Here is a 21,101-nt window from a genome sequence, read left to right as displayed (position 1 = left end):
TTGATAATGAGGTCAGAGTGATCCAGGCACTCGATGATGGTCATCTGATGCTGCAGGGCTAGCTTTGGGTCCTGCTGGACCACGTAGGTGAGCGCCTTCAGACCTACGGCAGGATTTAAGTCATACGTTAAATCAACGTATGGTTTGTTGGACAATTTCCAGGAAATCCCGCTTTCTCATCTTACCGAGATACTTTAGATTAATCTTCGGCGACAGAACAAAGTTGCCAATGCACTTTGCCGCTTTCTCCAGAAGGTCAGATTTGGGATGGATGGTGTAAACACATTTTACACACTCGTACAAAATAGCTGCGAGCAAGCAGAGAGGCCGGTAAGCGGCTGGAAAAATATCTCGTGACATTCAAAAAGGCAAGCCGGCCCACCGTAGGTGATGTTGTGGTTCATCTCTGCCCGTCGCAAAGACTCGTCGAGGATTTCGTACATGATCTCACTCGTGCTGGGCAGAGAGAAGGGGGGGGGGGAACAACATGAAAACATGGCGGACATCCCGCGGAGCAGAAGAGGCGGAGAGAAGTTACTACCTCTGGTCGCTTTTCCCCAGAAAGGAGAGAATTCGGAGAAGGTGGATTTGGAGCCAGGGAGCGGGAACGCTGTGATAGTTGAAATCCATGGGCAGCTTTCCTGCCACCACCTGCTTGAGGATGGTGACAAAGCTCGGTGCGAGATCTTTGTAACCTTCGGGATTCTCCTGCAACAGAGAGAGGACTGGATGTATCGCGGCAGCAGATGACGCCACGGAGAGGAGACGTCCGACGGCGGTTAGTTACCTGGATGAGCTGCAAGTAGATGTGCAGAGACGCCGACATCACGCCCGGGTCTTTGTCGCACAGAGCTTTGCGAAACTTGTTGTGAATGTGCTGAACCTGATTCGGCGCTATCAGGTAGAACTTGTACAGCGCCAGGACAGCTTTGCGTCGAATTATTTCCCTGCAAGCGTGTGAGAACGAGAACCGATCAGTCGCTGCGGTCAGACGAGATCGCTCGTCGGAGAAAGGCGCGGCGCGTTTCTTACTTCGGGTGATTGAGCTTTTCCTCCACCAGGGGGAGGATGGCGGGGATCATGTCCTTGGGGAACATCTGGCTCACCACTGTGAGAGCCATGCACACTTCGATCAGGTTCGTACTCTGGAGATCCTGCAAACACATCCACAAATGTCTCGTTCTTTTCCGTTATCATACTCTAACGCAAGCAAGAAATATGGCTACTTTCACAACTTTGGTGCATCTTTTTTATTTTATCCCTGAGGTTTATCATCAGTGTGGTGCAGATTCAGTAAACTCTTTAGAGGAGGCTGACCTCAAATAGGACCCTAATAATTTAGCACAAGAAATTAACTGGATCTACCTTAATAGCTAGAATCTAAGAACATAATCTACCCATTTAAAGTTCAAGAGATGCACCACCAGGGTTTTACTGACCAATATCAACTTCTAGTTTTCATTTTGTTGATTCACCTGCTGATTCAGACTTTGATTACCTCAATTAAATTTTCTGATAATACTCTCAAACAGACAGGTTGTAACTTTTCTTTACCTCAATTAACTCAGACAAATATATGCAATTAAAAAGATCTGCTAATCTCATGACATGATCATTAGTCCTGAATCCAGCAGAAAATCAATTAATCACAACATTTTCTGCACTTCTGTATCAAAGCATATGATCCTCACTACTATCTGAAGTGTTCATTCATTGTTCCATTTATGGCACACAATAAAAGTGGGAAATTTCCACTATTGATGCATTTAATGAACATAAAAAATATGAATCATAAGTTGATATGAGCCCATCAAGGGTAAAATTATACTCTATCTGATCACAGCATTTCTTTTATATAAAGTTCTAATATTTCTAAGCCTGTGTGTCCAAAGAAACACACGAGCCACGCTGCAAACCCTGTAAACACCCACCTTCAACACCGTGTTGACCAGGAGAAGCAGCAGCTCGTGACCTTCATTCAAAAACAGCGACACAGCGAGGTAACCTGAAAATCACACACAAGTGGGAAATACAGCCACACTACCTAGCTTATAAAAGATCATTCAGTTATAAAAATCGGACTTAAAGCTGAACATTTTAAAATGTGAACATTTGTTCCTGTTCCTAAATTTTAAAAAGGTAGACCCATTTTTCATCTGAACCTGTAATACTATATAAACATTTTGTTTTAATACCGCCTGCTTCAGCAGCAGCTTGGTGTCACACCAGTGAATCTCAGTCCACCTGGCAGCTTCCTCTCATCCCATCCATCAAAACCAGGAATAGATTTGGTTGCGTGAATGACCAGGACAGCTTATATGTGTGATTTATGAAACTGTTTTTGTGCTGGCCATCCCCAAAATAACGTCTCTGCAAACACTGTGTAACACTTCATGCTTTTAATAGCATATTGGCTGGAATGAGGATTTAATAATCACACTTTAGCAGTTCTGAATGAGGTCCTGTCTCCATCTGACAACCTTCAGATAAAGTTCAGTTCATCACCCGGCACGGCCCCCAGACGCAGAGCACCGGCACCACAACGTTCCTCCACTGTGGCGGCTCTGCATGTGGGGCCAGTGGGGCCTGGCCCCCACCAGATGTCGCTGTGGAGCTCTGAGTTCACAATAATCACCGGGACAGGATCCTTCTTTATTGAGTAATGTTGTAAAAAAGACAGATTCCCTAATTCTCGTAGAAACATTTCTGTCTATGCATCTAAGTCTGCCAGAAAACCGACAAGCTCAGCAGGATAAATCCTCTTGGGCCGGCCCACCGACATTTGTTTAAATGATGAACATCTGAAATCACAGTGCACATGCCCAACACCATCTCATTAGAAAGCTGTGGGGCACAAAGCCTCTGGCCCCAAGAAAATCCCCTTACTTGTTTTGTTACTGTGGTGTACAGCAGCTTAGTGCGTACCTTCAGTGTCGTTGTAAGCCCTGGTACAATGGCAATAAAGGCTATTCTATTTTATTCTATTCTTTAAAGTAAACCAATAAAGAAAAATCATTGATCCCACTATGATCCACAATAAACACGTTACCGGAAACCCAGAGATCGTGCTTTCTTTCTACGTTTGTGCATATCCTTTATTCATTTTCTACATCTGTGAAGCACATTTTAATGAATGAAAACGCTGTCAGAAGACATGACACCAAAAGCCAAACTCACATTTTTTCTCCAGTTACCAATCAGCAGGATAATGACGAGTTTCTACTCTTAACTTTTTTTTTTTTTTAACCTGTAGGGGAGACGTGAGAATAAAAAACACCTACCGACTCTTTTCTCCAGAACATTCCCCTGCTGAGCCAGCTTGATGGCATGAATGTAGCTGAAGGAGACCCCGTAGCCCAGCATCTCACAGTAGATCGCTCTCACCATGAGCTCCTTCATCTGCCTCTGCACCAAATCATAACAGAAGGACGAATGAGCAACGAATAGTGTGCTGAAGGGGGAGAGATGAGATGAGAGGAGGAAAACGACGAGGAGAGCACCATGGTAGTGTTGGGGGAAGACACCTGTTCCTTAATCAGCAACAGCTCTCGCTGAATAAGTTTCTCTTCCTCCTGCACAGAGAGAAATGTAGAAGAAGATGCATCATTTTCATTGCATATGATATGAAATAATGTTAACTACTGCTTTTCTATGAGCTGCAACCCTCCAAGCTGCCTTGCTCCTTACCCGGGTCGCTTCAAGACTGTAACGACGTGCTTATAGCCCCTGACTGAGGACTTTAATTTGATGATTTGATGCATAGTTTACATTCTGTCTGACTATAGATTATAGATATACATTATTGGCACACAGGACATAAATCCAGGCCATTGATATAAAACGGCCCTACGCATGTTGCTTCAGTTACTTGTGATATCAAAATTACTCCCCGATTTCACAGAGACATTACATTTTCAATGCGTTGTGCCAAATAAAGCAATGACCGCTCATTGAACCAGCTTTGTGCTGCTCGATCGAATCAAATCAACATTTGTCTGACCAAAATGTTTCCCTTACATTTTTCCCGTAGGTACACCTTGTTGGTATTAGGTTGGACCCGTTTGAGTCTTCAGGGCTACTTTAATTCTTCGTGGCACAGATTCAATAAGGCGACAGAAACATTTCACATAAGTTTTGGTCCATGTTGACAAAATGACCGCGGAGTCAACCCAGGAAGAAACTAGTTGGAGATGATTTGAGCTTCGTGACTCTGTGCATTATCCTGTAGGACACAGTCAGCATTTGGTACTAAGGAGCCAAAAAGATGATCCCTCCACTGTTGCATCACCACCAGCAGCCTGAACGGCTCATACAGAAGGTAGCGTGGATCCATGCTTTCACATAGTTCACACAGATTTCGACCACCAACGTCCGAACGTTGCAGCTGAAATGGAGACTCTTCAGACCAGGCGACGCTAATGTGGGATTTTTCTGACCCTGTGCAAATTATGGCCTCACTTTCTGTTCTTCAGTTGACAAAAGAGCGACCGCCGGGGCGGCCCTGTCGTTGCTGCAAGGTATAACATGCAGATATTCTGCAAATCTTGGCTGTAATGAGCGATTCTGTCCCGTCCTTTTCTCGTCGCCAAGCAGTTTGAAAACTCTCTAACATCAACCAGGAACGTTCATGCACACAGCTGCCGATAGCTGTAGATTTTCACATAAGTTAGTCAGTGGTAAATGTCCTGCACTTGTATAGCGCATTATCAAGGCAGGGCAAATTTATTTATATAGCACATTTCAGTACAAAGACAATGGAAAGTACTGAGGAGAGCTTTACACTACATTCAGTCATTCACCCATTCAAATGTGGGATAAACGTGTGGGAAGAGTTTGCATCTTGGAGACTTTTGATTCCAGCCGACTGCCCTGTGAGGGATGGGTTATATATTTATATATTTCCCTTTCATTTCCTATGAAAGGGAAATATTTGTTGTTTATTTACTCGCACCGTGGAGGTGGTAGACTGGGGCAGACTCACAGAAGTGGCAATCGGTCTGACCACCAGCGGCAGGTAAAGCTGGGACACAATGGGACACAATGACCGAGACTGGTCGGAGCGCAGGGACCGAACCAGCAACCCTCCAGTTACAGGGCAAACTTCTCTGCTTCTCCGCCACCGTTGCCCACGCAAGACAGATAGGCCCAAGGTTGATAAGTCAAGGTCATCTGGCAACCAGTCACCAAAATCCCCATCCTTCCTTTATCCTGACGCTCAGTTTGAACTGACCCCGTCTACATGACTGATGTAGACTGTGATTGGCTGACGTTTACCGTTTGTGTTAGGAAACTAAACAGGGCTGGCTAACGAAGTGTCCTTCGAGTATAAACGAGTTTGACAAACAAACCTTCAAAATCATGGAGCACATCTAGATTTAAGAGCTTAGCCTCATCAACAATAATCAAGATGTCGGAAAGCTTTCAGGTTCAATGCAGACCTGCATCCCTAGGACGGATTTAGAGCTGATTGGGACAAGAGAGCACAGCCTGCACATTATCATAGGAAGGTGTTTTAATGTTAAGTACTTTGCTCTTACATATAAACTCAGTAAAATGTGTTCAACGGATGTTAACCCGACCTGTAAAGACGGCAGGTGTCACCAGTCTGAGCCCAACGCAAGCACCTGAACGCACCATAGAGGACTAGTCTCCATGTACCTCACGGCAGCTACTGAAAGGGCGACGACAGGACCCCTGCGTGTACCGCGCTGTAATGTACATTAACTGGGGGGCAAAAGCGTCCTTTATTGGAGGAGCACAGCAGTTTCGGCAAGCTAATGCAAACACGCGGTGTTAGGTCGCAACTTGTGTGAGCTTCTACAGGACCAACTTACATGTTTAGATGTTAGTTCAGTGATTCCTCTGATGAGGTTTCCTAGCTTAGAGCTGGAGGACAGCTTGGCAGAGCCAGGCTGAGAGTCTAAAGAGAGGAGGCTTGGCAGAGCTGTCAGCGTTTTCTCCACAACATCGCTCATTTTGACAGCAGGCAGCGCGATTTCCGGGTGGCGTCTGGACCGGAGCACGCGGTCATTAGATCACATGTCAATAAATATCAGTACTTTAGAGTTAAAGTGCCTGTTGGGCTTCAAGACCGCTGCTTTTGGTGGAATATCTTCACTGGTCGTCCATTATTATTTTTAGGAAGCCCAACAGAAGCGTCTCGATGACGTCATATCCGCTTTACCGTCGGAACTGGTGAAGAGAATTCCGGCTCTTTTCCGAGAGTCAAATCATTTGTCCCGGTTCCTTCGGCTCACAAGTGGTTCTTTGCTCTTATTTTAGCCATTAACATTTTACCAGCTTTGATATTCAACCATCATATCTGCATCTGCACTTAGATACATTATTAGCGCTATTTAAATAATGCAATAATTCTACCTTTCCTTTTTATACATCACATTACTTAAAAAAACCGTTTCTTTTTTTGCATTATTAAGTGCTTCTTTTTTCTTCTTTCTTTATGTTTCTCTTGGTATTTTCTGACCATTTGTCCTTGAGACTCTGCAGCGCCGCCTGGGAGTCTGAAACGTTTATGTTATTTTCAATAACATGTTTTTCAAGACAAAAAATGCGTGTACAATTTATATATTAACTTACATATAATCAGCCAGACTGGTGGTGACATATTACTGACTAAGGGCGGTCACACTGATTTTGTTAGTAAGACCCACTGTTGCTTAAGCATCAGCTGTTGTGCCCCCTTATATGAAGGACCAAAAGTGACAGAATTAGAGATAATTGCAGAACTACATAAATGGTCCAATAAATTAACCAATACACTTTAAAAAAATGAGAAATTGTTTTATTTTTATTAATAGGCATTTGTTTGAAATATCCCATGTGTGTCCTTTACCACATGTTTTATAACTGAATTGACCTTCACATTTTTTTTTGTTCTTTTTCACATTTTTCTTGAAAGCTGGCCCAACAAAAGATGACCCACTTTATTTGCATAATGAGGCACAAACACATAAGGGAAAGAAAGGGAAAAAAGGACACAGAAAACTGTGAAAAGAACACATGGAAATAAAAAAGGCTTGTGGGGTAAAAAAAAGAAGAAGAAAAAAGCCAAGGAAATTCAAGAGGGAATCAAAAGAGACATGGGTGGTTCTATAAGTACAAGAAAAAACATGAAAAGCAGTAAAATTCAAATGAAATGCATAAATAAACTAGAAAAGGCTGTTCCTGCGAAACAGCAGTGAGAATGCTAATCTGCAGAATGATTGAGCAGAAGATGCAGAAAACATTGAAATCAGATTTGAAGAATTTGAAAAAGTTTGAAGAATTGAAAGAAATAGAAGAATTTGAAGGATTTTGAAGTTTGAAAAATTTGAAGAAATTTGAAAAATTTGAAGAAATTTGGAGAATTTGAAAAAGTTTGAAGGAATTTGAAAAATTTGAAGAAATTTGAAATATTTGAAAATTTTCAAAAAATTTGAAGGAATTTGAAAAATTTGAAGAATTTGACAAACTTGAAGAATTTAAAAAATTTAGAAGAAATTTAGAGAATTTGAACAAATTTGAAGGAATTTGAAAAATTTGAAAAATTAAAAAAAATTGAAGAATTTGAAGATTAAGAACAACTAAAAAAATTCTGAAGAAATTTAGCAAGGCGCCTGCCTCGTGGTACCGTCAAAAATACTAACGGGGAGTAACACTGCGAATTTCAGCTTCCTACGGTCTTCACAGCACCCACAGTGCCCTTCGAAAGGTGCCATGTTAAGTCAATGGACCTCCTAGAAGCCTCTGGCTAAAAGGGTTGTCATGGAGACTCCCTCACAGCTGTAGCCCTCTATTTGTCTGTAAAGGCAGAACAACCCCGGCTAAGCAGAAGTTGGTAGGACCTTTCTAAAGCTACTTCTGGTTAGCAACATGCTAACCGTTAACCGCTAGCATGGTTGTGTTCAGTATCACCGGGTGATTGTACTCTGTCAGTTTGGTCCAAATCCTGTACTGGGAAGTGCCTCAAAAAGGGGTGCCAATACTTAATGTCACCAAACGTGACCAAAGTTCATGGGTCAGATTGGCCTCCTTTAGCAACGCAGCCTCACCACATCTGGGCCAAGAACTCAACATTTGACCAAAATGGTCAGTAGCGCCATTTCCCACATGTGGGGGGTGCTGTATTGGCCAATTGGGTCGTGTCTGGGCATCATGCCAGGTCCTGTTGGAAGCAAAGGCCCAATAGGAAAGCATGTGACATCCAAAATGGGACAGAAAACTGACACATGGCTGAAAGTCACTTGAAAATTTTAAAATGTTAAGAGGAAGTGACTGTGCGAATTTCAGGCTCCTACATTAATCACAGCCACTGCAGTGGATGTTGAAAGTTGCTATTCTATCCGAATGGAGCGTGTCCCTCTGGCCCTCAGAGTTCCGTCGTCATGGAAACTCACTGACACAGCTGCAGCGGCCAGTCTCCCGAAGTGCAGAGACTTTGTCAGACTCTGCCTCATTGAAATAGAATGGAGAACTTTGCCTCAAACAACGCTCCATATCTCCTGTTCTGTAAATGGTAGAGACATAATTTTTTCAGCGTTTAGTTTGTAACGGATAGGAGAACAAGAAAAACTATCGGTTTTTGCTAGAAATATTTTAATTTAGGCGTAAAAAATTATGATATAAAGAGGATTTTTATGAAATTTGAGAAATCCTCTACAAACGGTCCCGAACAAATCGCTGTAGCTGAAAAAGTATAAGAGATATCAAAATAATTCTTTCACTCTGAGTATCAGCAGGCTTTTGAGGACTATGGAGTTCATTTTTAGGTTTGTACAAAAATCGGTGTAGGCACAGCGACGATGTAAAAAGTGGATGATGTGGAAGAATGAAGCTCCAAAGCGTTTTAAGGATTTTGCACATTCGCTACTCCCGAACAAATTGTTCCTGCGGAAAAACCGTAACAGTTATCCACAAAATTCCTTTTTTATGAGTGCCAGAAGGGTCGGGACATTCATGTGTGAAAGTCTCATGCCTGTACATAAAACGGTTTAGGAGTAGCGACGATGTAGAAAAGTGCCTCATTTGGGGAGATTGAAGTCTGATCCTGTTTTAGCATTTTCCCAAAACGCTACTCCTGAACAAATTGTTCCTGCGGCAAAACCGTAACATTTATCGACAAAAGTTCTCTTTTGTGAGCGCCAGAAGGGTCGGGACATGAATGTGTGAAAGTCTCATGCCTCTACATGAAACGGTTTAGGAGTAGCAACGATGCGAAAACATGTGATGTTTTGGATTTCCAGGGGTCATTTTTGAAAACCGCTCCATAGGAAATGAATGGGGAAGGTTTCGGGTTAGTGTCGCTCTGAGGTGATTTGCGAAAAATCTATAAATCCCACACCAATGATGGTTACATTTTCCGAATCCAGACAAAAATTCCTACATTTTGATGTATAATTTATGGGGATAGGGTGAAATTTGAGCGAGTGAGAAGAAGTTGTTCGGAGAAGAAGAATTTGTTGAATTTCTAGAGTGCGCACTCTAAAAGAGCCTCCTTGACGACCATAGCAACGCATGTTATTTGCAGAATTTCTTGAAAAGCCAAAATTATTTTAAAGACGTAGTATACAAAAATGGTGAAAGATATGAAAAAGCTGAAACATACCATAATAGCCAAAAGATATTACTACATTTTAAAAGTTGAATGACGTTTATAGCTGAAAGTAGGCTTAAGCAGTAAAATGACAAAAAGTTGAAATATTTGAAGAATTTGAAGGATTCTCCATTCATTTTCAATGAGAGCAAAAAACGCACAAAAAGTTAAATATTTTAAATATTATAAAAGTTATAATTACAAAAAGACATAGCAGTAATGTCGTGAACGAGCAGAACATTTTGATACGAAAATTGTTTAAATCGGTTGAAGTATGCAGAACTAGTTAGATGCCGAAAAACGTACGGAATAATAATCAAGACCTGAAGGAACTTAATAAGTGAGAATGCTGTATAGCATTCTCACTTGATAATATATTGGGAAAAAATAGAGAAGAAACTCTAGGGAAAATGATGGGGACTGCTCTCAGAGCAGACAGCCATTTAGGGGCATCTGTATCTCAGAGGGATGAGTAGTCACTTACAGTAGCAGGCAGCCAGCTTGCTCTTGCCCTTTGGCTAGAGGCTGAATCAAAATTAACTACTGATGTGAGTGCATATGAGTGTAAGATAGTTTATAGCTTTTAAATGTGTTCATGGTCAATTTAATGAAGAAAGTACTAGTTAATTTCTTTATGACTGATTTAATGAGATAAAAACTAAAACAGGAAATGGACTTCAGACTTAGAAATTCCAACTTCTGAGTAGTTTTTAATTAGTGTGATCCTAGTTTTATTACACCATACTGGGTGTATGTGGGGCTGGTCATTTCATCACTTAGCCTTTTCATTATTCTTGAATAATGAATAAGCCCACTAGTGTGGAACATTTTTGCTGATCGTGGGTCAGCCCATACCAGAGAGACATTTTGGGAAATTATGATTTAAAGGGATTATTTTTCCTTTTTCCATTCATGGTCTACTGTAATCCAACGTGGATGTATTACTCAAATAGATTACATCTGCCAGCAGGAGGTCACTTAGTTTTTCTGGTTAGATGAAGGATTCTAATCTGTTAAGAGTTAACGGGTCCAAAATGGGAATCAGAGCCAAAATAAATGAAAACAGATTGATGTAAAGTCTTCAGATATCAATATATAACTAAATCAAGTTACATAGGAGCTTTTTATTATATCTATCTCCAAGATTCATGACAATATTTAGATTACAACAACATAAAGAAAGTTAACAGATACATCATGACTTAAGTACACAAGCACAAAATAGTTTGTTTACAGGTACAAAATGTGAACAGGTAGGGATAAAATGTCAATTTGTAGGCATGAAGGAGTGTGAGAATGACCCAGAGCTGTTTTCATGAAATCAGTCGAGTCAATTAGACCATTTAGCCATTGCTTTCATCCTTTACAGAAACAAGTTGGCACTTTTGAGACAGCTCAGTCAGGACTGACCCGTCATCACTATCATGAAAGATTATTAAAGACAAGCAAACAGAGATTTGATAAAAAAAACAACTGATATATAGTAAAGTGACAGACACATTATTGATATTCAAAACATGGTTTATTAGGTTTGTAATCCTCTGAATAACAGTCCCTTGTATATCTGTACACTAAACTACAGCAAAATAATTACAGTAAATATGAAATCAAAGCTATCGCGCAGCTGCATGGGAAGGGATACATTCGTTCAACCATTCTTAAATGTGATGGAGGAGAATTTTCATTGGAAGCTGCAGGGTCCTTAAAAAAGAAAGAAAGTGCTTTCTTATGACTGAAAAAAACTAAAAATTGAGAATAAACTCAACACCCTGTTTTCATAATTGCAAAACTAAAAAAAAAAAACATTACAAACTCTAACCTGTAAATGTAATTTTCTTACTTCAGTACAGTTTTGGAAGGTGAACTGTTGGTAAAAACAGGGAATGTTCTGTTAACCACTCCTGGAACTTATTCACTTTTTTCACTTCAAATAAAAAAAAAATCAAGATTGCAGTTTTGTTTGTTTCATTTTACGTCCCTTCTCTCTACTGCCCATGGGTTGTTTTTATTACGTTAATTATTAAATAGTGATCATTATTTAAACCCATTCTAGACCCACAGAGAAGGAACTCTACTCGCCGTTCCTCCATCCCGGTCAGATTTACTCGTGTTTTTCCCCTCAGACTGCATCTTTCATTATCACTAGTGAAGAAAACAAATAAATATTGTCCTTTATGTGGGCATCTACGATACAATACTTCATTGTGTCACTTCTACCCTACGCCACTGCAACTCTCTACCATTCAAAGATTTTCAGCAATATACTCTCTAAGTATTAAGTATTTCTGTGCTAGTTTCTTTTGGTCATGTTGTAATGCAAGCGTGCCACTTAGTTTAATAACTCTGATATACTTAAATCTACCCCGACCAGAAGACAAGAGTATATACAATGCTATTGATATGCACTATGTACAACCAAAACTGAGTTCCTATCTCTCTGATTGTACGCTAGCAAGCAGAAACGTCAGTGTGCCTTTAGTGGTCTCGTGTTTAATCCATCGTGGCGGGTTTTAGGCCCAGATCTGTGAGGGGACAAAAACAAAACAGACAAATGTAAAAGCAGCAGATGTAACGGGAGGACGCCGCCGAATGTTGCAGAAACGATCAGCCGGAGGAAAAAGCCTCCCCTCATACCCGAAGAGTGTGGTCCCAGGATCCCGTGCAGAAGGCCGTCCCGTCGGGGGAGACCCGCAGTGTGCTGACCCGGTTCTCGTGCCCAAACAGAATGGAGACCCGCGTTCCTTTGAGAACGTCCCACACGTTGATCGTGTAGTCGTTGTATCCGCCGAACAGTAGCCGACCTGGAACGATCGTACACAGATTTGGCGGTTTGTGAAAGCAATGACTGCGTGCAGTGCAGAAGAGCTCAGCCTTTTTGGGGGGGTAACAGCAGTGGGGAATCCATACCACTGAGGGAGAAATCAACGCTGGAGACCCCGAAGATGATGCTCTCTTTGGAATAAATGGCCACTTCTCTGTCTGCCCTCAAGTCGTACAGACGACACTGAAACAAAATTGATGAATTTGAGTTCTAATGTTAACGTAAACCACTTTAAGGAGGTTTTAATAGACTGAGGTGTGCCGGTGTACTTACTGTAGCGTCATCTGAGCCAGATGCAAAAGCATCTCCACTCGGATAGTATCTATTTAAAATGACAAAATTATAAACACTGTAAAAGCTTTTTAACTGTGAAAGACAAGCAACGAAATGAAGTTGGGTCGACACGGCGACGTACCGCACACTGTTTATGTCGGATTCGTGTGTCTCGAAAGACTGGATGCACTGCCCTGAACGCATGTCCCACACGTTCGCCTTCTTGTCACAGCCCTGCCGTGACAGCAAAGGTGAATTTAACCCAAAACATACTTTCAAAGTGTTGACGAGCTGCAGACAGAGCTGCGCGTAGACAGTCCTCACCCCTGAAACGAAGGTGTTTGCGGTCTCAGACGGGGCCAGGTCCAGACAGAGCACGTCTGCAGCGTGGCCGTGGAAGCTCTGCAGCAGCTGCCCGCTCTCCACGTCCCATAATGCACAGGTCCCATCGCCGCTGGATGTCAGGATCTTCAACAGGACCAGACAAGGAGAACAGCAATTATTTCAAACCATTCGTAGCCTTTGAACCTTTTCAGATTCCGTGTTGTTGCAACCACAAACTTTGGTGCGTTTTATTCGGGATTAAAACCAACCAGTGCAAAATAATGAAAACTGTAACAACATTTAAAAAATAAACTGTGGAAGAAAAGGAGTTCATGGCTTTTACGTCTTTTGTGTGCATTTTTATCCAGAGCTGTTTGGTCTGGTACCACAAAATAAAGTCCGGAGCAACCAGTTTTCTTCAGCTGTGACCTAATAAGCAGAGTCCACTATCTGAATATAGAAAGGGTGTGGCACAACTGACAGCAGACCAAGACATGGCCGTCCTCCTAAAATGACAGGTGAGGAGGAGGATTATTCAGAGAAGCAGCCAAGTGGCCCGCGTTAACTCTGGAGGAGCTGGATAGATCTGTAGCTCCGGTGGAAGAATCTGCTTATAGGGCAACTATTGGCTGTGCCCGCTACCGATCTGACCGTCTGCATCCATTTAGGTAAAAAAAAGCCTTAACGAGTCCTGTTGAAACTTTCCCACAACCCCTGCATGCCAGGTACATGCAGCGGAAGTGTGGTGTGTCGTTCTCACTTTTCTCCAGCAGGGAGCGACAGGTGGATGCCAGCCACAGTTGTTTTCCATCCACGCCAGCTAGTGAGGAGAATTTTAAGGTGACTGGAGACTGATGGACGGCGTCAGAGCATTAGCTCTTCCTGAGGGGTTCCTGACCAGAGCCTAAGCTCCTTGTTCTTCCAAGTTCTCTTCAACTAATTCTCTGTGTTCTCCTCTCAGGTACCGCCTCACTGAAATCTGGTATTCAGAAGGTCCTCCTAAAGATAATCAACTCCATTGTCAGTTCCAGATCCCGAGAGCCTTCCTGGCCCTCCAGTCGACCGCTTCTCCTCCGACTCTGATGCCGTCCTCGGCCACATCGCCACCAGGCCTGTCCACCCTCCAACGTGGAGGAACCATCAGTCTCCAGCCACACTTCCACCAGCACCAACCGCTAGTCACCTCCAAGCCACCACTAACCAGCTCCGTAAGTCAGCTCCGTAAGGCACAACTCACTGTCGGTGCTCCCACAGTCTGCGACCAGAGCCTCCCCAGTCGGCCAGCATCCGCCCACTATTCCGTCGATAAGCCTTCATCACTACACTGTTTCCGTGTTTGTTGCTTGTGGGTCAATTATGAAAAGTGTAAACATGACACTGCAGGGGACACAGTAAACACGTGAGGATGCCCAGGGTCAGATGACGGCAAAACTAAATTGTCTTGTTGTTTTTTTTAACTGTCTTGGGCAGAAATGCCTTTCAACCATCTATAGACCATTCAAGTCATCCAACATCTGCACTGCAAAAACATAACTAAAAATAAGTAAACATTTCTTAAAATTAGTGTAGTTGTCCTTGATTTGAGAAGGTAAATAACACTATTTGCCAATGGAATAAGATTTTTCGACTTAAAATAGGAACAACTCATCTCTATCATCTTATTTCAAGTGCAGGATGTCTAATTATCTTATTTTAGGGGTAAGGATAGTAATTCCATTGACAGATAATCTTATTTACTGGCTGAAATCAAGGAAAAATAGACTAACGTTAAGAACATTTTACTTGTTAGATCCGTTTTTGCAGTGTGCCTACTCAGTGTTTGAGCTGCACACTGCAAAAACGGATCTAAAAATAAGTAAAATGTTCTTAAAATTTGTGTTTTTGTCCTAGATTTGAGCAGGTAAATAAGATTATCTGCCAATGGAATGAGTATTTTGACCCTTAAAATAAGATAATTTGATATACTGCACTTGAAATAACATGATGGAGATAAATTGTTCCTATTTCAAGTGCAAAAATCTTATTCTATTGGCAGATCATCTTATTTACCAACTCAAATCAAGGAAAAATACACAAATTTTAAGAGCATTTTACTTATTTTTAGTTCCGTTTTTGCAGTGCAGTAATAAACAAGGAGAGGCAGCATTTAGTTTCTGTACTCCTTAATTCAGGAACACATTATCTGAAAACCTGAGATGTGCAGAAACTGTTTTAAATCAAATCAGAAATAATTCCTGTTTACTGCAGACTTCCCAAAAAGATGAAGAATTATTGTTTTGATCACACTTTTTTTTTCAAGAATTGTACATTAACATTTCTCATGTGAAGCTAAATGTTTACCAGGCTTTTGCATTTTTCTTTGTTCTATAAACCACTTTGAACGGTGTGCCAGAGGTGCATTTTAAACTGGCTTGCCAGGATTCAGAAAACTTCTGCTAAGCAGCATCATGAACCCACTGTCTCTACGGTGAAACACACTGGCATCAACATCAGGTTGTGGCGCTGCTTCTCTTTAGCAAAGACACAGAATCAGGTCAGAGTTGACAGGAAGGCGAAGGTCGCTAATTACAGGGCGATCCTGGAACCTTCCAGCAGGAAAACCCTTAAAATACCGAGCTACAATTAAATGGTGTAGATTAAATTGGCCCAGTCAAAGTCAAGACGTAATTTAAGAGTATATGACAAAAATTAGCAAATAGGGATTATTCAAAGACAAAAAGATAAAATAAGAACGTGCAAACATTTTAGTCTCCAGATCTTCAAGTACCTCAAAAGACCTGCAGCAAATGGTGGTTCTGAGTCTGGACTCATGGGGGATAAAAACACCCCACAATTTTCTGATTTTTTTTTTTAAAAAATGTTAAAACCAATTTATTTTTATCCTTTCACTTCCCAATTATACACAATAGATATAAAATCCTAATTAAACACACCACTGTTTGTGGCCGTAACATGACGAAATATGAAAAAAACCTTTAGAGACATTGCATAACGTGGTTTGTGTTCGCTGACAGAAACGTCATGTGACTAGGACCCCAAACCAGGGCTTCTATGAATCATTAAGAGTCAGACAGTCATTTTTAAACATTCCCACCTGCATGTCTGAGTTGGTGAAGCAACAGGCAGACAAATAGTTTGTGTGCATCGCCACTGACTTCTTCTTGGCAGCCAAGTTCTCGTTCTTGTCCAGGGACAGAGGATACACAGAGCATTTATTATCCAGGCCCCTGCGACAGAAAACCAGCCCGGCTTACAAAACAGTAAATGAGCAGCTGATTCAGACTGCCGCGGGTTGTAGCATACTCACCCACAAGCCACGGCGCAGCCAGATGGAGCGTAGGCGCAGGCCATCACCCAGGTGCAAGGCATTGTCACAGCGTGCTCCTAATAAGCAGCAGAGCACAAAGCAGCATGAGCGAGGCGCAGCCTACGGACAATCATTAGGCATGGTGACGGTCGTGGATGTAAGAAGTACTTCATATTTTTTTAAAAATAAATGTAGACACGTTTCAGATCTGTCAAATGTTGACTCATATGGACCACTCAAGTCATCCGAGACCTGCTTACTCGGTCTAGTGTGCCGTTTTCTTTCACAAATACATAGATTTAATTTGATTTATACGAAACGCAGCTGTTAAATAGTTCAATCAAAGCCTATATTGTGTTTCTTTGGTTGAATCTGAGAAAAAAATTATTTTAAACAGCTGTTATCTCAATGCTTAGCCCTCAGTAGATGTTCCACTGAAGGATGACATGTCAAGTTTTTATTTTATTTCTGTTTTGTAAAGAAATTAATTTCCAGTCATGATATTTTACTGTAGATTGATTATTTTCTCTTATCGATGTTCCTTGTTTTCACGCACATAGTGGACAATATGATGTCAGAGTCAGGTGTAAGGACTGGATTAAAAAAAAAAAAAAAAGTACAAAAAGCAGCCATATTCCAAATACAAAACTTTAACAGACATACAGAAAGCCTAGAGAACTGTGACCACTATAATTCACTTTAAAAGCACCAGAAAGCCATGGCTCCTTGGTAGTAACGTACAAACAAAACCACCTCAGCACTATGTCACACTCTCTTAACCATTCTGATAAATAGAGCGAGGCTTAAACTGAAAGCATTACTCAGGAATTACGTACGTTTGCATTTTGCAAATAATTTCTGACCTGTTTAAAGTAAAACTAGTCATCATGGGACTTCACAGTCTCAGGGAATTTTTATTCAGATTTCTGAAGAAGCATGACAAATAAAAACATTTCAAGACTTTGTTCCTTGTCTTAATGTCTACATGAGGAATTTGTGAAAATAAAATGTTCCAATAAGAGTTTTTTATGTTGCTGTTTTTTTTTCTCAAAGGATGGGCATCTGTTGATTTATTCACCCATCCATCCATCCATCCATCCATCCATCCATCCATCCATCCATCCATTTCAACACCACCCACCTGGTCATGCAGCCATCCACATCAACAGCGTTCATTTATTTCAAGGAGAGATTGTAAACAAATTCCTTTTACTTCGAGCCCCTTGCCCAACAGTATGTCCATGATTAAAATAATAATTCAAATTAAAATATTAAATTAGGATAAACAGATTACCTTGTTGGTGGTGAAAGCGTCCCATACGATCACTTTTCCATCCTGCATTAAAACACGGCAGACATTTAGAAGAGGAGGAGAAAAAAAACACATTACTTTAACAAAAAACGTCAGGAAAAAAATGTGGGCAGGAGGGAGTCATTGACCTGTGAGGAGCTGACGATTCTCCTCTTGTCCTTACACCAGTCCATGCAGAGAACCTTGTTGCCGTGTCCCTTCAGAGTCCTGCGGGTCTTCATGACGAACTGACCCAGGGCCTCCACCTTCTCTGCCACCTGATGAACTGCACCCACATACAAGCTGTCTTACAAGAGTCTTACAAAAAATAAGAACATTCTCATATTTTATCATGTTACAACCCCACAGCTCCGAGATTTTATGTGAAAGACCAAAACAAAGTGGCACCTTACTGTCGAGGGAGAGGAAAATTAGAAACGGCCTCCTAACCTTAATAAAACTATGGTTTGCTGTTCATATGTTTGCAACAGAGCAAAGCATCTGCAATTTTCAAGGCTTCAAGACAGATTGCCAGTGGACTTTAGGTCTGGACTTTGACTGGGCCGTTCTAACACACCTAAACCCTTTCACTGTCCCTCTGGCTGTATGTTTAGGGTTGTTGTCCTGCAGAAGGCTGAACCTCCACTCCAGTCTCAAGTCTTTCGCAGCCTCTAACATGTCTTTTGTCCTGTGTTGTCCAGTTTTCAGCTCCATCCATCTTACAGTCATTTCGGAGCAGCTTCCCTGTCACTGGAGAAAAGCTTTCCCGCACCATGATGCTGCCACCACCATTACCATATCTCCCCATGGGGATAGTGAACTCAGGGTGGTGTGCAGTATTAGTTTTTCTCTCAATGTTTTCATTTTGGTCTCATCTGTAAAAGTGTTTGCAGCGTCCCCTATGGGGCTTGGAGCAAACTGCAAATAGAAGTTTCTGTTCCTTTAGCTTTCTTCTTCTTGCCACACCCCCATGTGCAAGAAGTTTGCAGCTTGCACTGCTAGCTGTCCCCTCAACAGATTGTTCCACCTGAGCTACGGATCTCTGCAGCTGCCCCAGAGACCAGCCTGTCAGTTTATGTGAACAGTCTTGGTAGGTTTCCCACACAGGTTTCCTATTTCTAAATAAATTAAACGGTGCCCAGTGGTTTATTAAATCAGCGGGATATTATTTTATAACTAAATCCTACTTTAAAACTTTTTTATTTTTTATCCATGACCTGCGTCCTGATCTTTGGGATCCTGGTTGCGCTCAGATGTTCTCCAACCAACCTCTGAGACCTTCAAAGAACAGCTGGATTTATACCAAGACGAAACCGTGGTATAAATTTATGTTTTTATCCTATTTTACATGTTTTTATCTATGCTATCGGGCAGATGAATTTCCCCTATCAGGGATCAATAAAGTAATTATCTATCTATCTCATCTATCTAAATCCATTTACTAAGCAGGTACATTTTCACGTCAGCTGATTACACTGGATTTTGTTGCGCACCTGAATAAATAAAAGGAAACAAATTACACATATTTGCCACATTTCTTTTTGTTTTTATTCTTTTTTTTTTCTTTCCTCTTCTCAGTTACTATTTCCTACTTTGTTACTATTTCCTACTTTGCTTGGCCACATAAAATCTCTGTAGTACAGAAGAGGAAAAAATAAAAATAATAAAGTCTATTAAATTCTGACTTTCATCTCAGAATTCTGACTTTTTTCTCAGAATTCTAATTTTTTCTCTTAGAATTCTGATTTTTCTCGCAGAAGTCAGAGATTAAAGTCAAAATTCTGAGTTTAATCTCAAAATTCTGATTTTTTTCCCTCAGAATTCTGAGATTAAAGTCAGAATTCAATAGACTTTTTTTTTATGACCCTAATCCACTTCCATACAATAGTGATGCTTTATTGTGGAACGTGGAAAAAGTTAGAAGGGTGTGAATACTTGTACACGACCTTATAATAATAATGCTCCCGCTGCACATGCAACACCAACACATTATTAAACCGTAGCGCAAATAAATAAATAATAAAAAAAACACGTTTTTTCTATCCCAGCAGCAGCCTGGTGGACAGGCTGCATTAAAATAGCGTTTGAGGGTTTTTTGCTGGCGGAGCCGCGGCGCATTAGAGGAGCGATGTGGACCTTTGAAAGCCACCGAGAAGCAAAACATCGGTAACATCCGGCCCGTCAGATCGATAACCAGCACCGACACATCCCCAGCCCCGCGATCAGAGCATGATGGCCGAGCTACCGGCCGGGGAACCGGGCGCTTATCAGGACCGAAACGCGCTGTTATCCCCTCCCTAACCCGACGGTGTGCAGGCGGCAGCGGAGATGCATGGAGGCCCCTCCATTTTCAGGACTCACGCTCGACGTCGTGCAGCTTCGCCCTCTCCTCCTCCAGCTTGGTCTTGAGCGTGTCCGACTCGGTCTTCAGGTGGGCCAGAGTCTCGTTCAGCTGAACCTCCTGTGTCGCCATTTCAGGGATCGGAGGGGATCTCATATATTTCCTTTGTGCGGGGAGCGACGGCCGGCGGAGAGGCTTACAGCGGCGGAGCTAACAGCTGATGCTGCTGTCATGACGTCAGGGGGAGAAGATGCTCCTTCAGGAGGAAGAGGAGGAGGAGGAGGAGGAGGAGGAGGAGGGGGCGGGTCCTGTATCCCGGTGATGAGGCTGCATCCTCATCACCGTCCATCCTCACTACTCCGCTCCTACTAAATAATGCATTTTCCCTCTGCCAACGGGATAAACAAATACATCCATTATTGTCTGCCTGGGTTTTGACGGGAGGAGACGGAGCATTTTACTAAATAAAACAGGGTTTTTAGATAATCTAGTCACAATATATACCCTGCCACTGTTTTTTTTAGCCAGAAGCTGAACCTAATAAATGAGTTTATAATAAAATGTACGGATAAATTGATTCAGCAGGATCCGAGCTGCATATATCCAGAATTTTCCATTTAAAAAAAAAGAAAAAAGAAAACTCCATACTGTCATCACTCAAGTTGCCATGTTTCTCTGTGGACGTTCAGGTACACTAGCTGGGACACCCTATGAAAGCCTGAGTGTTTTTCTGACATATCTCTCTTAACAATGCCAACAAATGAAAACAATACAACTGAATAATTAAACCCTTATTTAAAATACAAGAGAACATGTTCATTCTAATCATGAATAAACTAGGACAGCCACATGTTTAATTCCATGTAAAATGGCTAAAATCAAGCACAGAAATCACATCATTTGCACATGAGGACATCATTACTTAACATTTTTGAAGGTTTTGCCCCGTTTGAACCTTAAACGTTTCATTTGGTGTGCTACTGACTGCTGAAGTGATCAGTTATTCCACTTTATAGGAAATGGCTCTATAAGTGGTGAACATGCAAAACATCTTCCAACCTTTGCTCTCAAAAAACCCTGAAGTGAAGTTTGCCAGAGGGAAAGTAGACAAAGGCCAGGATTTCTGGATTAATAAAATCCTTTAGACAGACG

The 21,101-nt window shown here is 41.6% G+C and overlaps 2 protein-coding genes across 2 annotated transcripts in view; both read right to left on the bottom strand.

The window, feature by feature from the left end:
• ap4e1 (adaptor related protein complex 4 subunit epsilon 1) overlaps window positions 1-6,180 on the bottom strand; it is a 16,641-nt gene extending 10,461 nt beyond the window's left edge. Inside the window, exons 1-10 of the mRNA XM_012880350.3 lie at window positions 5,835-6,180; window positions 3,501-3,572; window positions 3,282-3,405; window positions 1,932-2,005; window positions 1,033-1,154; window positions 788-947; window positions 542-708; window positions 383-456; window positions 186-308; window positions 1-103 (exon numbers count right to left, since the gene is read on the bottom strand). The exon at window positions 1-103 is cut by the window's left edge and continues 7 nt beyond it. Coding sequence (XP_012735804.2) covers window positions 1-103; window positions 186-308; window positions 383-456; window positions 542-708; window positions 788-947; window positions 1,033-1,154; window positions 1,932-2,005; window positions 3,282-3,405; window positions 3,501-3,572; window positions 5,835-5,975 — 1,160 coding nt within the window. The 5' untranslated portion in view covers window positions 5,976-6,180. The remainder of the gene's footprint in view (window positions 104-185; window positions 309-382; window positions 457-541; window positions 709-787; window positions 948-1,032; window positions 1,155-1,931; window positions 2,006-3,281; window positions 3,406-3,500; window positions 3,573-5,834) is intronic.
• Window positions 6,181-11,095: 4,915 nt separating this feature from the next.
• Window positions 11,096-20,204, bottom strand: gnb5a (guanine nucleotide binding protein (G protein), beta 5a). The gene is made up of 11 exons (XM_012880438.3): window positions 19,970-20,204; window positions 17,758-17,894; window positions 17,612-17,653; window positions 16,318-16,394; window positions 16,105-16,237; window positions 13,011-13,154; window positions 12,829-12,920; window positions 12,687-12,735; window positions 12,500-12,596; window positions 12,227-12,393; window positions 11,096-12,114 (listed from the first exon to the last, which is right to left on the bottom strand). The coding sequence occupies exons 1-11, from the start codon at window positions 20,103-20,105 to the stop codon at window positions 12,103-12,105; spliced, it is 1,086 nt and encodes a 361-aa protein (XP_012735892.1). The 5' UTR covers window positions 20,106-20,204; the 3' UTR covers window positions 11,096-12,102.
• Window positions 20,205-21,101: the final 897 nt, after the last annotated feature.

This window comes from Fundulus heteroclitus, chromosome 2 (genome assembly GCF_011125445.2).
Source record: "Fundulus heteroclitus isolate FHET01 chromosome 2, MU-UCD_Fhet_4.1, whole genome shotgun sequence".
Lineage (NCBI taxonomy): Eukaryota > Metazoa > Chordata > Actinopteri > Cyprinodontiformes > Fundulidae > Fundulus > Fundulus heteroclitus.
The sequence above is the reverse complement of the archived record's forward strand: the minus strand, read 5'-3'. Positions and strand labels throughout refer to the sequence as shown.

Coding starts and splice junctions, on each gene's coding strand:
- gnb5a (XM_012880438.3), bottom strand. CDS start 20,105: ATGAGATCCCCTCCGATCCCTGAAATGGCGACACAGGAGGTTCAGCTG. Junction 17,654..17,757: donor GAATCGTCAGCTCCTCACAG/GTCAATGACTCC, acceptor GTTTTAATGCAG/GATGGAAAAGTGATCGTATG. Junction 12,736..12,828: donor TCCGACATAAACAGTGTGCG/GTACGTCGCCGT, acceptor CATTTTAAATAG/ATACTATCCGAGTGGAGATG.